Below are 14,673 nucleotides of genomic sequence, written 5' to 3'. Positions count from 1 at the left end.
AACTTGTGAGTTAGAAAGTACAATTTGGGTTACATAAACCTTGAATAAACCTTTAGACCCATAAAGACCTGCACAGAAAATATTATTTAGGGTCAAATAATCCTTCAAAACCTTTAAAGTTCATGGTACAGTTGTGTCACTGCCACAGTCATCACAATCTTGAGCGACAGCTGGTCAGGATAGTCTAGAGTGAACCCAGAACCACCAAAAAGCAGGTCTGCAGTGAATTAGAAGCTGCTGGAACACAGCTGTCAGTATCCACAGTGTTCTTCAGGAGCTGAGAAGCTGCATGAAGGAGGAAGTTCTTCCTCGAGAAGCAGAACCTGAAAGCTCCACTGGAGGTTGCTGCTGATCACATGGACAAAGAAAAGACCTTCTGGAGGAAAGTTCTGTGATCAGACGAAACTAAAAAAATGATATTTGGCCACAATGAGCAGAAATATGTTTGTAGAAGAGAAGACAAGGCCTTTAATCCCAAGAACACCAAACCCACCGTCAGGCACGGTGGTGGCAGCATCATGCCCCAGAGGACAGTAGAACTGGAGCTTTACACAAAGTAAATGGAATAATGGAGGAGGATCACCTCCACATTGTTCAGAAAAACCTAAAATCATGAGCCAGAAGGTTGGTCTTGGGACACAGTTGGATGTTTTAACGAGACAATGACCCCAAACACACATCAAAGTGGCAAAGAAATGGTTCAATCAGGCTGGAATGAAGGTTTTAGACTGGTCCCCCCAAAATACTGATTTAAATCCATCAAGAACCTGTGGACTGATGAAGAAACAAGTCTGTGTCAGAAAGACAAGTTATGTTTAACAGCACCAGTTCTGTCCAGGGAAGCCAAAGACAGGACCAGAAGCTTGTGGATGGAACCAAAAGAGTCATGTTGAGGTGAAAATGGGCAAATGACATTTAATTAAATATTATCGCTGTGTTTAAACTTGTTGACCCAGCAGCGTTTGTCATGTTTCCAGTGGCTCTACACATTTATAAAAGATGTTTGTATGTTTTGTTCCAAGTCAATGACTGCACACACACCACAGCTGTACCATTGAATTGTCTTTAATAATGAAAATAAACTAAACAAGTAAAGACATGGCCAGTCACAGACATTAGTGCACCAGCACAATCATCGTTTGGCTAAAAAAAAAAAAAAAAACAGAACCAGCACGAGTCGGTCACAGAAAAGTGTCGGAGTTTGGATCCAGTGATGTAACTCAGGGATACGGATGTAAAAGCATTCAGTTAAATTAAGACGTTCACATTTTTGTTCACCAAATTTCCTGTGACTGATGAATACTCGCACAACCAAACGTGTTACTCGAGCGTGCTAAAAAAAACCATGCGGCGGGTTATACAAGCGGTGCAATGTCAGCTACAACAATCAGGTCTTATTCTAAAGATTATGACGTTAAATGTGTAAATACTCAGCCGTGACCAGAACCGGTTTCTTCCTGCGAGCAGCTTCGACACATCCCCCAGTTTCACCTTCCATGCTAATGTGAAAAATGCCTGTACCTTGTTGAATACAAAAGACATATGCGAGGAAAAAAAAAAAAATCGACATTAAATTACAGCGTTCAAAAAATAAAATAATCTATTTTAAAGAAAAAAAGGATTAAAAAATTATATCTACATCTGTATATATATATAAAAAATGAAAGATTGTAATAATAAGTTAGATTTTTTTTTCAATATGGAAACCCAGATTTTTTTTTTTTAACATCTGCAAAAGTGACAGAGGATTGCTTATCGACAAGTGTTTGTTTCATATGTAAATACACGTGAGTCAAACAGCGACAGAGATCCGGGTCGACGGATGTCTTGTGCCGTCTGACCCGGGCTTGTTGAAATGTCACCGAGGGTTGGTGGAACCCTGCACGGTAGCAGCGAGCGGACGGCGCGCCCCGATCACAGTTCAGAGGATGGGGAACCGAGAGCAGCAGGCTGAAAACACGGAGGTTAAAACTGCATATGATCCACCCGGAGGTGTGGAATGGTTTGAATATTCAGATCCATTCACCACAGTACTGTAAACGCAGGGATGGACCGATTATCGGGGCCGATATTTTTTTCTCCCAATTATCGATATCTGTGTTTTTATAAACCGATTAACTGAGCTACTCGTCACTCTGTGAAATCAGAAATGTCTCTCGAGCGGAAACTGCAAAAAACTGAACACAAGCAGTCCCCACAAACAGCGGCTAAGGCTACGCTAACGGCTAGCGGCTAAGCTAGAAGGCAGCCACAGATGAACCTGAAACAGAGTCTGGAAAACTATTTATGATTTGGACCTTAGTAGGAATTAAAAGTGAAGAACAGTAAAAGATTAAGAAACTAGAGAAGAACAATAACTGAACAGAGGAGACAAATGATTCCCTCCTATTTCTATTTTATATATTCAGCTATAATCAGCCTTATTAATTAAGAAGCCTACTAATGAATGACAGGTCCTCTGCTGTATATCGGTCCCAAACATCAGTCATCAGTCTTTCTCGATTACCAGCGATCGGCCCTGACAGCACCGGCCCTAATCGGTCGATCCCTGCTATAAAGAGCTCGGTTGTGCTCTCCTGGGGTTTAAGTGTTCTGCGAGACCATCCAGTTTCTTTCTAAGGGCCACTCGGATCAATACGAAGGCAGATGAGGTAAAAAACAACAACACATCGCTCTTCGTCTGCCTTCCTTTGCGGTGGCCCTTATTCAGAAAAGCTGGGGGCGGCTGAATGCTGCGTCCGGCGCTCTGCCTCTGCATCTAACGAGTGCATTCTGACAGCGATGAACGTGTTCCCTGACGCTGGAATGAATGAGAGGACAGATGAGGTGGAGCATGTGTGGAGCACGCTTTAAATGCAAAAGCAGAGGATGAGGACACAGGTTAAGGCACCGTATGAGTCACCTGACGAATCTGAGGACAGCAGCTAGTGTTTAATCTGCTCTGTTTAATCCAGAACGTGTCCGCAGAGGGTGTTTGTTCTGTGCTGAGCTCTCTCCCGTCGTTCCCCACCTCTCGTCTCGTCTTGCGCCCGAAAGGAAGAACAGCATCTACTGATTACAGCGAGAGGCCGAGTTGGCAGCGCGCTCTGCTTTCCGGCCTCTACGGTTACAATCATACACAGAGGAAAGAATAGTTTTTGCCTTGGAGGAAATTTGCACATTTGTGACTCCAAATTCGTATCCAACTGGAGCTAACCTAGCTTAGCATTAGGACTGTGAGCAGGGAGGAAACGGCTAGCCTGCCTCCGTCTGTAAAAACATGTTCCAGGTACTTTGGGAGTCGCATATTGTAGCTGCAGCAGCCAGATAAGATCATCTATGTACCTCCAGCTTTGTATTCACTACAGATGCATGACAAATATTTAGAATATTGGGGGGAAAGCTACACATAAAGTGAACTATTTCAAGCCTTTTCTTGTTTTAATTTTGATAATTATGGCTTAAATTATAAATGTAGAGCATGTGAAATTCAACCTTTTTGAATTAAATCACAAAAACGCGACTTTCTTTCAACTTTCAAAATACCCAAAACATCTTTGTACTTTTCTTTTATGTACAAATTGGGCAAATTAATTATATTAATTATTCATTTGTAGGCCGACGGAGGCTGTCATGACTAATGCTAAGCTAGGCTAGCAGCAAACATATGACAATTTACCGTTTTTGAGTTAAATTCAGAAACCTTTTTGAGCTGTTTGAGATGCACCTGAAAGTCATCTCACAGCCAACTCTCTGCAGCAAAGCAATCAAGTCTATTTCCCAAAACGATGAACTATTCCATTAAGACAGAAGCCGACACACAGCCACACACACACACACAGCCACACACACACAGACACACAACTTAAAGCTGCAATCTCACGACATCAGAAGACCGATCACAGAAAAAAAAAAAACAGCGCATTTTGACATAAAAAGTCTATATTGAGGCAGTGACGCACACTGATACGACAACACATCCGCTCACACACACACACACACACACACACACACACACACACACAGTCTGTTAGCGTCCAGTTAGCCGCTGCACCACATCACATGTCCACACCTACAGTAAGACAGAAGACACCCAACGCACATGTGGGAAGATACAAAGAAGTAGTGCACTGAGGATACTGCAGTCCGAACCCACCACCACCGTTTCTCTATACGTTAAGATCACTGTGATGTGTATATAAGACATTACTGACATTCAGCCGAATGTGAGGGAAGCTTTGAGCAGTGATGTGAGGCTTCATGCGCGGCTGCTGCTGTTGTGTTGTCGTCGTCGGGGTGAGGAGGGGCGACAGCTAACAGTGGTGCGGTTACAGTTCAAACCTACAAAGCAGCATTAGTCTTAAAAGTTGTGTGTAGTCACAACTGATCCCATCCTCTCTAAGTCGAGTCCCGTAATGGAAAGGTGCACAAGAGGAGGAGGCGGTGATAGCGGTGGTAGGACCTGTTACTTGGGCACCAGGCCGCGGGCTTGTGGGTAAAGAGGGGATCCTGGACTGGAGGGGCTGAACGGAGACGTCGGGGTGCTCGACTTCTTGCCTGTTCTGGGTCGACTGAGGGACAGAAAACAGCGGCAGGAGGTTAAACAGCATCCAAATGCACATAATACAAGAAGCACCAGCTCACCCACAGCTCACAATACATACAACTTGTGGTTCTGACAGATGACAGAAAGCTTCAGCTTTTAGTTCATCTGCCTTCTCAGATACAAAGCAGTGGAACAGGAACACCATCCCTGCAAACGCTGAAGATTCAGGAGGCTGTACAGTGTTTAAAACCAGCCTCATGTCAGCACAACACTCTCACCACCAATGATGACCTTCTATTCATTGTTTTTACTGATTTTATTTATTATTGTTTAATGAAGTGTAGTTATTGCTGGGGATTGTTCCCTTTTCCTGTACCTGCTCAGGGACAACAGATCCAAAGCAGCTTATTTTGGTGCAGTTACTTATTTCTCGTGGATTAATCGTAGCAACTGCTTGAGTTCCTTGAAGATGTTCCACCTCTCATCCAAGAGGCTTCATCAGGTCTGACTGACTAGTTCCAGATACTGATATCCTTAAGGAGCCATTAACACCTGAGTTTATGTTTCAACTGGGGGTTTGTTGCTCCTCCCCCTCGTTATGTGAGTCGTTAGTGCTCCCCCTGACACAATGGGGTTCGTTAGGGTCTTTAGTGGCTAGGTGTGGTTTCATCTTCCTGGGGAGAGATCTTAGGACTGAGTTGTAAACAGGTGAGAGGTGATGCCTCAGACCTCCACCTCTGTTGAGGGATGGGCTTTCCGGTTGCAGTTACTTTTAATTGTGTGCTGTCTGCAGAAATAAACAAATAAACTAAACAGGTGACAGTCTTACCCAGACTTTGGTTTCTTGAGGCTGCTGCTGGCGCTGGCGTACGGTGAAGATCCAGCGCTGCTGTGGAAGCCGGAGGCATCGACCTGGATCTCGTCCTCATCCCTAAGAGCGTCCTCCAGAGCTGCCGCCACCTTTGGGGCGATAACTGGCTCCTGGTACTCCTTAGTGGTCCGTGCCGGCAGGTCCATGTCCAACGCCAGGATGTTTTCAGCCTAAAGGCAATTCAGGTGCATTTCATGTGTTAGCGATGAAGGTTAGCATGAAAACGCTGATGACTAATCAAAATGCCGTACCACATTTATGCTTCTGAAAATACTGCGTGCTAAAATTGGGGCTGAGAAAATGTTTTGGGTGCAGCGTATAATATTTACAGAATGTATTTGATCATCTTAGCTATGATACCATGGCTCAGGAAGAATCCAAATTCTGATTGGCAGGAAAGTGTAAATCAACTTTCAAGCCCCACTTCCACCTGATCTCACCATGTGATCTGTATTCTGTCTGTCTGGTGTTATTATACATTCTTGACGTATCAGTTTTGCCCAAAACTTGATCTGATCTCAGAGTGTATATTAGTTAGGCTGTCTTAACAACATAATGAACCTCAGAGGGGGCGTGTTAAGAAGCAGAATGAAGGGTTAAGTGATGTTTGTTGATCCTAAAAGGTTTCACCTGCTACATCACCATGGTAACTGATGCTGCACTGATAGAGAAGGTTCTGTTAAATCAGCTGTGAGGAACGCCCAGAAAACCTTTTTAATGATGTCCAAATGGTAAGAAAAATAATAATTAGTTATTACGTAGGAATTAACTCTTTTTAGCTATTAAGCTTTGTGTGGCATAAAGCTAATACTAGGATGGTGGATCTTAGCTTGTTTGTCATCTCTTACAATCATAGAATCATAGCCTTTCTCATCCCATACTAAACTCTCTGTGATTCTATTTGTTCTCATCCTTCAGGCTATATGAAGTCAGCTGCACTGTTGGAACTGCCTTGTTTGGTTTTGTGTGATCAGGGCGTCTAAGCTCAGCCCTTGTGGTGAAAACTGTGAAACAGGATGTGGACAGAAGAATGTAGAAGCAGCGCATCTGTGTGATTGTATATATGTGTGGATGCATTTATTAAAAAAATGGCAGGAGGAAGTGCAGCTCACTTTGTATCTCATGTCAGGCCTCAGCATCATGGCCATGCGTGCGCGGTGGCTGAGAGGCCTCCTGTAGCCGACCGCGGACAGAGGCCTGGTCATCATCTGGTGGTCGCTGAAGCAGACACGCAGAGAGGGTTTAACACACAGCATCACACACAGCGTTTCTGTGTTAGTTTGTCACACAATAAAGCAACGATACGATCTGTCGTTACAGAAGAAGGAACACTATGATGAATGTTCTATAAACATTCTGAAAGCTTTAAACGCTGCTTTATCTCAAAAGCAAACCTTCCACGAAAACGAAAGATTCTAAGATTATCTCGAGTTCAGTAAAAGCTGTTTTTTTTTTTTTTTACCGAATTCTAAAGAAACATACAATAAACATGTCATTCTCTCTCTTTGGTGCCCTTTTCTGAACCTACATGTAAAATTCAAATGAGTCTAAGCTAGTCTCGTCCTGTTAGCATCATTTTGCAGAAGAAGAAAACCAAAGCTGTGGCGTATTTCTTTACACCAATCATAACTGTCTTGGGCGGGGTTAAAAACGGGACCCGGTGACGGTGGTGCACAGCTACAAGGGCAACAAATCACACCTTTAGCCTGTAAACATTCATTTTCATAAATCATTCATTATACAAGCGCTACATTAACATTTCACAGTCGTGTACATGTTCAAGTTGGAGCGTCTCTAACCAGATAAGAACGCGCCAAAAGGCTCGTCGTGGAACTTACTCCTCTATGCGTGTGATCGGCTTCATTTTCCAATACTCGTCCTCCTCGTCAAAGAAAGCCCTGTTGACTATTTTGTTCTTTTCCTCCAAGGGAATGAAGTTTTCGATGATCAGATGCCTGAAAGACAAACAAACGACAGGTTAGACTGATCGAGAAACAGGATGAGATAGAAGAAAGTACAGGCAAACATGTCAGGCCCAGGTCATGTATGTCTTAGCGGGTTTAATAAGTGGGATTAAAGTCTGCAGGAAACAGTGTAAAGACAGAAGATCTTCACAGTGTCTGCTGCCTCCTCTACCAGACAGCGTTGGTATCAGACACGGTATTGATCGGAGTCTTTTCGTCAGGCCAACACAGTGATACTCGGGCTCCATACTTGAGTTTGAGGTCCCTGGTGAGCTCGTTCTGGGTCTGTTCCAGCTCCTGCCGCTCATTGATGTGAGCCTCCTGGATGTCCTGGATTTCTGCCTTCACCGCCTGCAGCTTGGCAAACAGCTAGAGGATGGAGAGGGAGAGAGGAAACAGGGCTGCCATGACCGAGAGGACTTTGAGAGTATTCAGCCTGAGAATTTGGCTTAAACACCTGGCTGTCACGATGAATAATGGGCTGCCCAAATAGGACAACAGAGCTAATAATGTATTCTTACCGGACTTAAAATAGTACCCGACCTACTTACTTGAAAGATATTTTCTTACCTGACACATAAAGCTTCAAGTACTGTGCATCAGAGGTTTTCCAAACTATCAGCTTATACTGACAGCAGAACATGAGACCTCTGCTCTGCTGATGTTTGTCTACTGATGACAAGGTGAGAATTGTTACCAAAAGATTCTACTAGGGTAATTATTAACTCCCTAAATCCAAAATGCACCTGAGGAAAGTCCCTCCCACTCTGACGTTCCTTCATAAATCAGGCTAGAATTTAGGTATTAGACTGGGCTCCCCACAGTACTGACTTGAAGCCCATCAAGAACCTGTAGACTGTGGTGAAGAAACATGTCTGCACCAATTCTGTCAAGAGACGGGTCAAAGATAGAACCGGAAACTTGTGGACGGAAACCAAAAGCGCTTCGATGAGGTGAAAATTCTACAATAATACAGTTTCATTTAGCAGACGCTTTTATCCAAAGCGACGTACATCTGAGAGAAGATACAACACGAGCAAGGATCTAGTCAGGAGAGAACAATCTGGAGAAGTGCCATCAAACAAAAATGTTGAAGGGAGATTTAAATAAGAACAGTCGTGACTCGATAATCCGACACTAAATGTAAAACCTTGTTTTATGTCGGATAGCAAGGTCGTCAGATTGTCAAGACGGAGGTCGAGATGCAAGGAGGGCTTGATGCTGGAAGGCTCATTAGTTAATATTCATTGTTTATAGTTGTTATAATAACTAGTGGGGCTGGTCCCAATAGCACTTTCTGGGCTCTGGATATTTGGGCCCAATTGATGATGAATATTTGCCGCGGTTGGGGGACACTTCCACCCCGGGGCAGCGCTCTGACGGGGTGGAAGTGGCCGGAACACACAGGCAGTACTTGGCTGCTGATGCTAGTTTAGTTAGCGCTCACACTTCTGTTTCCACCATCGGTGGCGGTGGGGGAGTGGAAGATACACTCCACCGTTACCATCTGTGTTTAGACACTGAGCACGCTCGCTGTGTGTGACGTCGTCGTGTCCTCTTCTGCGCATGCGGGACACTTTTGGGTCGTATGAAGTTCACACAGCAGATCAAATACAAGTCGTACTTAATTGGAAATGTGAAGGAACTCACAAAAAAATCTGAATGTAGCATCAAGTCCTGCAGTGTGAACGTAGCCAATCTGTGGGATTGTTCAGTCAGATAATACGCCGTCATCCTGATTGGTGACATAAAACGTCATGTTGGAGTCAGAATCCAAGGCTGTCGGTATATTAAGACTGTTTTTAATGGGTTCTGTTGGTTTTTCCTAAAAACCTGTCGGAGATCAAGGTTTAGGATTGTTAAGGGTCGGATTATCGAGTCACCACTGTATTTGCACTTCTATATGTATAGTTCTGACCCAGCCGTTTCCGTCATATTTCCAGAAGACCCATAACAAACCTACAAAAGAACTGAAATGCACGATTGATCTGTGTGACAAAGATGGACGTGTTTCAGTCATTCCATTAGAGGAAACTCAAGGCTGCCATGACGCACATGGTCTTTACAAGTGTAGGTCGAACAGTGTCTGGTGTCGGCGTGTTACAGACGACTAGAAGGACGGCAGTGAACTAAACCAGCCTCTACCTTCTTCAGCTTCTTGGTCTTGATGTCGACCTCCTGCTGCAGAGAACTGTACGTCTCCTTCAGCTCCAGAGTCTCTTCGTCACGACTCTCCATCTGCTGCTGCATCTCTCGCTCTCGTCGTTTCTGGAAACAAACACAACCACACGCGGTTATTCGCAATTTTAAACAACATCGCTGCGTCTAGTGTGGCTACAACAGACAGACTGAGAGGGAGGGAGGTCGTCACGTGGCGGAAAAATTTACTCAATGGTCAAAAACTATCATTGTCAAACAAGTCATGGCCTATATTGTGTAGGTTGTGTAATATTGGTTTCTACTGGATATAATAAATTTGGATTCACAGGAGAACTAACAGCTTCAGTAGTGGCTAAGAAGTTTACTCTTGCAGCCACTTTATTAATTAATGGAGGTCACGGTTTAAGCTTCAAACTACTGCAAAGATTGTTTTAGCCGCATGACTGCTCCACTTAGAAATGTCAAAGACTAAATTAAACTATTGTCAAAACACGTGATATCAACAGAATCACATGGGGCGTCTCTGTAGGGCAGAAAGCTGCAGCGTGGCCGGGGCAGATGTGATGCCTTCTGTGTGGAAAACAGTGCGCACAGTGTGGAAACTAGAGAGCAATATTGTCCCTGTAAAGGCCCTCAGTCCAACTGTCACAGCAAACAGATGGCAGGGAGGGCTTCATGTTGGAAAAGAGACAATCATTTGTGTCTAATCTGCCAGCTATTTTTTTTAACTAACTGGCTCTGTTTAGCCCATAAAATGTCAATAAAAAACACATTTTTTAAAATTCTTTTTTCAATTTTCTGGAGGTCGGGTTTTACTCTTACTGACTTACTCGACACCACAGATCTTTTCCATTGTGTTCATGAATATATTGACATTTATACTCATTTTGTCAGTACTTGCCAGCTGTTTAGATCAATAATTCATTGTAATAGAATAATTAATGTAGCCTAAACCAAGTGGCAGAAAAAATCTATTGAAAAATAAGAAATTCATTGAGTCCTTGCTATAGAAGCTACCATTCTTGAATGAAAAACAACTTAATGATTGCAGCAGTTGTCTAATGTCTCAAACATTGTGGCCCAAGTCTTGTAGTCTGCTCGCACACACTGCTCTGGACAATCCAATTAGCCATTCTGTAACCTAAAAATCACATTTTTATTCACATTTTTGGATCTTTTGAAAATGTTTTGTTTACCTGTTCTGCGATTTCCTGCCTTTTCAGTTCCAGCATTCTCTGCTGCTCATTGGTGTGATCCACAATGTTCTTCCCACCGACCAGGAGTTTACTCTCCATCTCCTGGATGGAGGAAAAAAACACAGGATGAATGACAGCTTCAAGTCATATGAGAGGAAAAAGGCAAATGACTTCAATGAACGCTGAAATTTAAAAGCTTTTGACAAGAAGTAGAGTCTGCGTTATTCCTTCTGTTTACATTCAGTGTGTTCAGACAGATGATTACAGTAAAATCAGTTTACCTTAACTTTAGCTGCAAGCATCTCTCCAGCCTCCCTCTCTCTCCTCAAGTCCTCCATTTTCTTCGCCTTCTCCTTGAGCAGCCGAGCTTTCTCCTCGGCCACCAGGCTGTGATCCTCCATGATGGCCCTCCTCTCCCTTTCCAGCTTCTCCTGCTGCTCCCGCCAGTAATCGCCTTTGTCCTCTCCGTCTTCCTCGTCGTCCTCCGTCTCTCCATCTTCCAGATCCTCGCTGTCGCTCCCTTCTCCGGCCCTCCTCCTCTGCCTCCTCCGCTTCTTCTTTCCCGAACGCTTCTGCAGCTGCTCCTTCAGCCTCGCGATCTCCTCCTGAAACTCCCTGAGCAGAGCGTCCTTGGGGTCCTCATTGATACGTGGTTTATTCTTGATGTTTTTGGCCCTGTTGGAGTAGCGCAGCGTTGTCAAGGTCTCCTCAACGTTGTAGGACGCCGGGCCGATGTTGGCGACCATGACGGTGCGGGCGTTTCCCCCCAGGGAGTCCTGCAGCAGACGGGTGAGCTTTGAGTCTCTGTAAGGGATGTGGCTGCTCCTGCCGTCCACCAGAGCTGATATGACGTTACCCAGAGCAGAAAGCGACAGATTGATCTTTGTGGCTTCTTTCAGCCTCTCCCCCTGAGCACCGGTCTTGGCTTGCCTTTCACTGCCGGCTAAATCTACCAGGTTCAGTTTGCCAACTCTTATATGATTCTCCCCGTCCACACCCAGCTCGCTGCACTCCACCGTGATGACAAAGATGGCGTGAGAACGTGAGCTGTGTTCATTCATGTTGGTGGCACCGACTGAGCGATTCTGGTTGCCCACGTTCATGACATGCTCGATCTCCCGAACGCTCTTGGTGACAAACGATGAAAGGTCTTTAACATACACACCGGTGTCGGGCCTCTCCCTGAGCTCCAGACGACGCGACTGATCTTTGGAGAGCAAGTCTCTGATCTCCTCCTGGTAAATCTCTAGATATGATGCTCTCACCAGGTACTGCTGGTTCTGTGAGCGTGAAATGTGTGTGAAGATGTGCTCGAAGGAGTTGGGGATCACCCCTCTCCTCTCTGGATCATTCCTCACTCCCTCCATAGTGTACGTCTTCCCTGTACCCGTCTGGCCGTAGGCAAAAATAGTCCCATTGAACCCGAGAAGAACAGAATCAACCAGCGGTCTGAAGGTTTCATCATAGAGATCTATTTGTTTGGAGTTCCAGTCATAGACCGAATCAAAGGTGAAGACTTTGGGGAGTTCGTTGGCTGAAGCCTCCCTTGGGTTTCTGACCATAATCTGGCCCAGTTTGACATCGACAGAGACCACCCTTTCAAACTTGGCAGCCCGCTCCTTCTCATTCATGGGGCGGCAGCGGACCACCACCTTGACTGACTCGGAGCTCTTGCTCTTGGACATGTTGAGCAGCTGCCGACCGTCACTGTAAAGCTCCTGGTGTCCTCCGTCTGAGGTGCAGCTTCAGGAACAGGTCACCAACGGAAATGCCCACATCTGAACCTGCAGGGGCAAAAACGTGAGCGATTTAAACGAGTGAGATACAAAGGTGATGGTTAAAGAATCACATATTTGTACAAACTGGGCTCAACAAAGTGAGTCCTTTGGTGGAACTGACAGACAGACAGACAGCGATATAGCTCTTCCTGTCAATAACACCTGTACTGCAGGTCAACAACACCTCGTACCAGTTAACACTAAACTTCATGACATCACAGTAAAACATCCCAACAGAAAATAGAACTCATCAGGTCAAAGTTATACTGAACAAAAATATAAACGCCTTCCTTTTATTCCTTTTAACAATTTGTTGTCCAATCGTACAGCATCTTTACAGAATACTGAAGGTTTTGAAACAACCAAGTAAAAAACAGACAGATTGAGAGTGGGGTCGTCCTTTATTTTTTACTACAGCTGCTCCCACAAAATGCGCTGCTTCATGGTCTATACATGAAACTAGGCCAGCATGAGATTATTTATAACAACAATGCACCTTAAACCTGCAGTGCGAAATGAACGGTTATCTGCACGCTGCTCGTGTCTCGAGTTTGTTTATTCGTGTGTGACACTGCGCAGAGGATTGTGGGTCAGAATGGCCAGGAAACCACGCTCGCCTGCAGAATTCAAAATGTGACTGGATGTAGAAGGACATCCGGGTGTCTTTGGACATTCTAGATCACTCTCTGGCATGCCAAATTGTGTGGTAGCATGAATACTGGAATGCAGCCTAGATATCCCAAGTCAGTCATAAATCACACACCTGCCACACAGAGGCTTAATGAACTTGTCAGTGCTGCTTGTGGTGTGTCGTCCCAACCTTTCCTGAAGGATCCGGTGAAGCCGGATGACATTTTCGTGGACAGGAATATGATGTGGCGATTGTCTGCTGTATCATGCTGCCTGAAACGACGCCTTACATCATTCTTTTATCGTCTGCGGCATCGTGCCATTTGAATAGAGCTGCATTTTAAGGCGGACTTTTATAGTCGCTGGTCAAAGGAGTGCCTGATCACACGACCTGATCCTTTAAAGCCACATCTGACTAATGTGGATTAGTTTAGTGATCAAACTGTGTCATTTGAATAAAGATGCATTTCAAGGTGGCCCTTTGTGGTCACTGGTCAAAGGAGTGTCTGTGTGCACCTTCTGATCCTTTAAAGCCACACCTGACTGATGTAGATTAAAACTGTCACCAGATGAACACCTCAAAAACTTCTACTGCATAATTGGTTGAATTTAACCTTATTCTAACCACAACAACATACATTTTTGCTTTTTCTCTCAGTGACAAAAGATTACTAGCATGTCATGTAGTTGTTTAAATGAATAATCTTTTATAATATTTACACACACACACAGCAGTAAGCAACAGCATGTACACACTGTCCTAACTGTTGAGTGTAATTAGCTAGCTGAGTTTAACCCATTAACCAATCTCCCACTACTAGTTAACGCTGGATATCCAGGTGATAAAGTGACAGCCTTTTGCCACCTCTTCATTTGTGCGTTTAGCTACAGTTTGCTCAGTTAATATTACCGAGGATTAGTCAAAGTGCCGGCTCGGCTAACCAACGCTAGCCCATAACTGGACCACAACACCGGCCTCGCAACGGCAAACACACTGGTAACCTAAGCTACGAATGTGCTAGCATTACCTGGCTAACACTGTTAGCGAAGGGCACAAATCAATTCAACGCGTCGGCACACGGAGACAAAACACACCGGCTACACGATTCTCACTACGAACAGCTTCACAACACACACAGACACAGACACAGACACACAAAAGGTGAGAATTAAGGTTTACCAGTGGCGGACGTTAGCTAATCCAAAAACTCCCAGTCAGCCGTTAGCCGCTGCTCATCCTCCCCGCAACGGTCCGGGGCAGGGTTGCCAGGTTCTCCGAGTACATCCCCCTTCCCAAAGAGGCACGACTGACAACACACTTACCGGAATGAATACTGTAATCGCAGTGAATACATATCTTACAGTTAAATACACATACAAGGATTCTTTAACTATTAAAATATCAACTCAACTGTGCCCTCACACGGGCAGTATAAGGAATAAAAATTCACGTATCCAGGCTTATCTGGCAACCGGATCTGCACACACTTGCCCAACATAGCTTAGCATATCAGCTGATTGAACTGCGCTAAGCTTCCAGTGAGAGAGG

The 14,673-nt window shown here is 44.6% G+C and overlaps 1 protein-coding gene across 1 annotated transcript; it reads right to left on the bottom strand.

Moving 5' to 3' along the window:
* Window positions 1-2,925: 2,925 nt before the first annotated feature.
* kif3b (kinesin family member 3B) lies at window positions 2,926-14,364 on the bottom strand. The gene is made up of 9 exons (XM_008300839.1): window positions 14,305-14,364; window positions 10,998-12,500; window positions 10,717-10,818; window positions 9,506-9,628; window positions 7,611-7,729; window positions 7,235-7,351; window positions 6,509-6,614; window positions 5,355-5,566; window positions 2,926-4,550 (listed from the first exon to the last, which is right to left on the bottom strand). The coding sequence occupies exons 2-9, from the start codon at window positions 12,399-12,401 to the stop codon at window positions 4,445-4,447; spliced, it is 2,289 nt and encodes a 762-aa protein (XP_008299061.1). The 5' UTR covers window positions 12,402-12,500; window positions 14,305-14,364; the 3' UTR covers window positions 2,926-4,444.
* Between the last annotated feature and the right edge of the window lie 309 nt (window positions 14,365-14,673).

This window comes from Stegastes partitus, unplaced genomic scaffold (assembly GCF_000690725.1).
Source record: "Stegastes partitus isolate 25-593 unplaced genomic scaffold, Stegastes_partitus-1.0.2 Scaffold1596, whole genome shotgun sequence".
Lineage (NCBI taxonomy): Eukaryota > Metazoa > Chordata > Actinopteri > Pomacentridae > Stegastes > Stegastes partitus.
Note: the sequence above shows the minus strand (reverse complement) of the source record. Positions and strands in the feature narration are given on the sequence as shown.

What these genes read in the sequence shown, in the direction of transcription:
- kif3b (XM_008300839.1), bottom strand. Translation starts at nt 12,401, where the DNA reads ATGTCCAAGAGCAAGAGCTCCGAGTCAGTCAAGGTGGTGGTCCGCTGC. An exon ending in TGCTTGCAGCTAAAGTTAAG is followed by an intron (nt 10,819 to 10,997) that starts GTAAACTGATTT and finishes TCCTCCATCCAG; the next exon opens with GAGATGGAGAGTAAACTCCT. An exon ending in AGACCAAGAAGCTGAAGAAG is followed by an intron (nt 7,730 to 9,505) that starts GTAGAGGCTGGT and finishes TCCATCCTCTAG; the next exon opens with CTGTTTGCCAAGCTGCAGGC.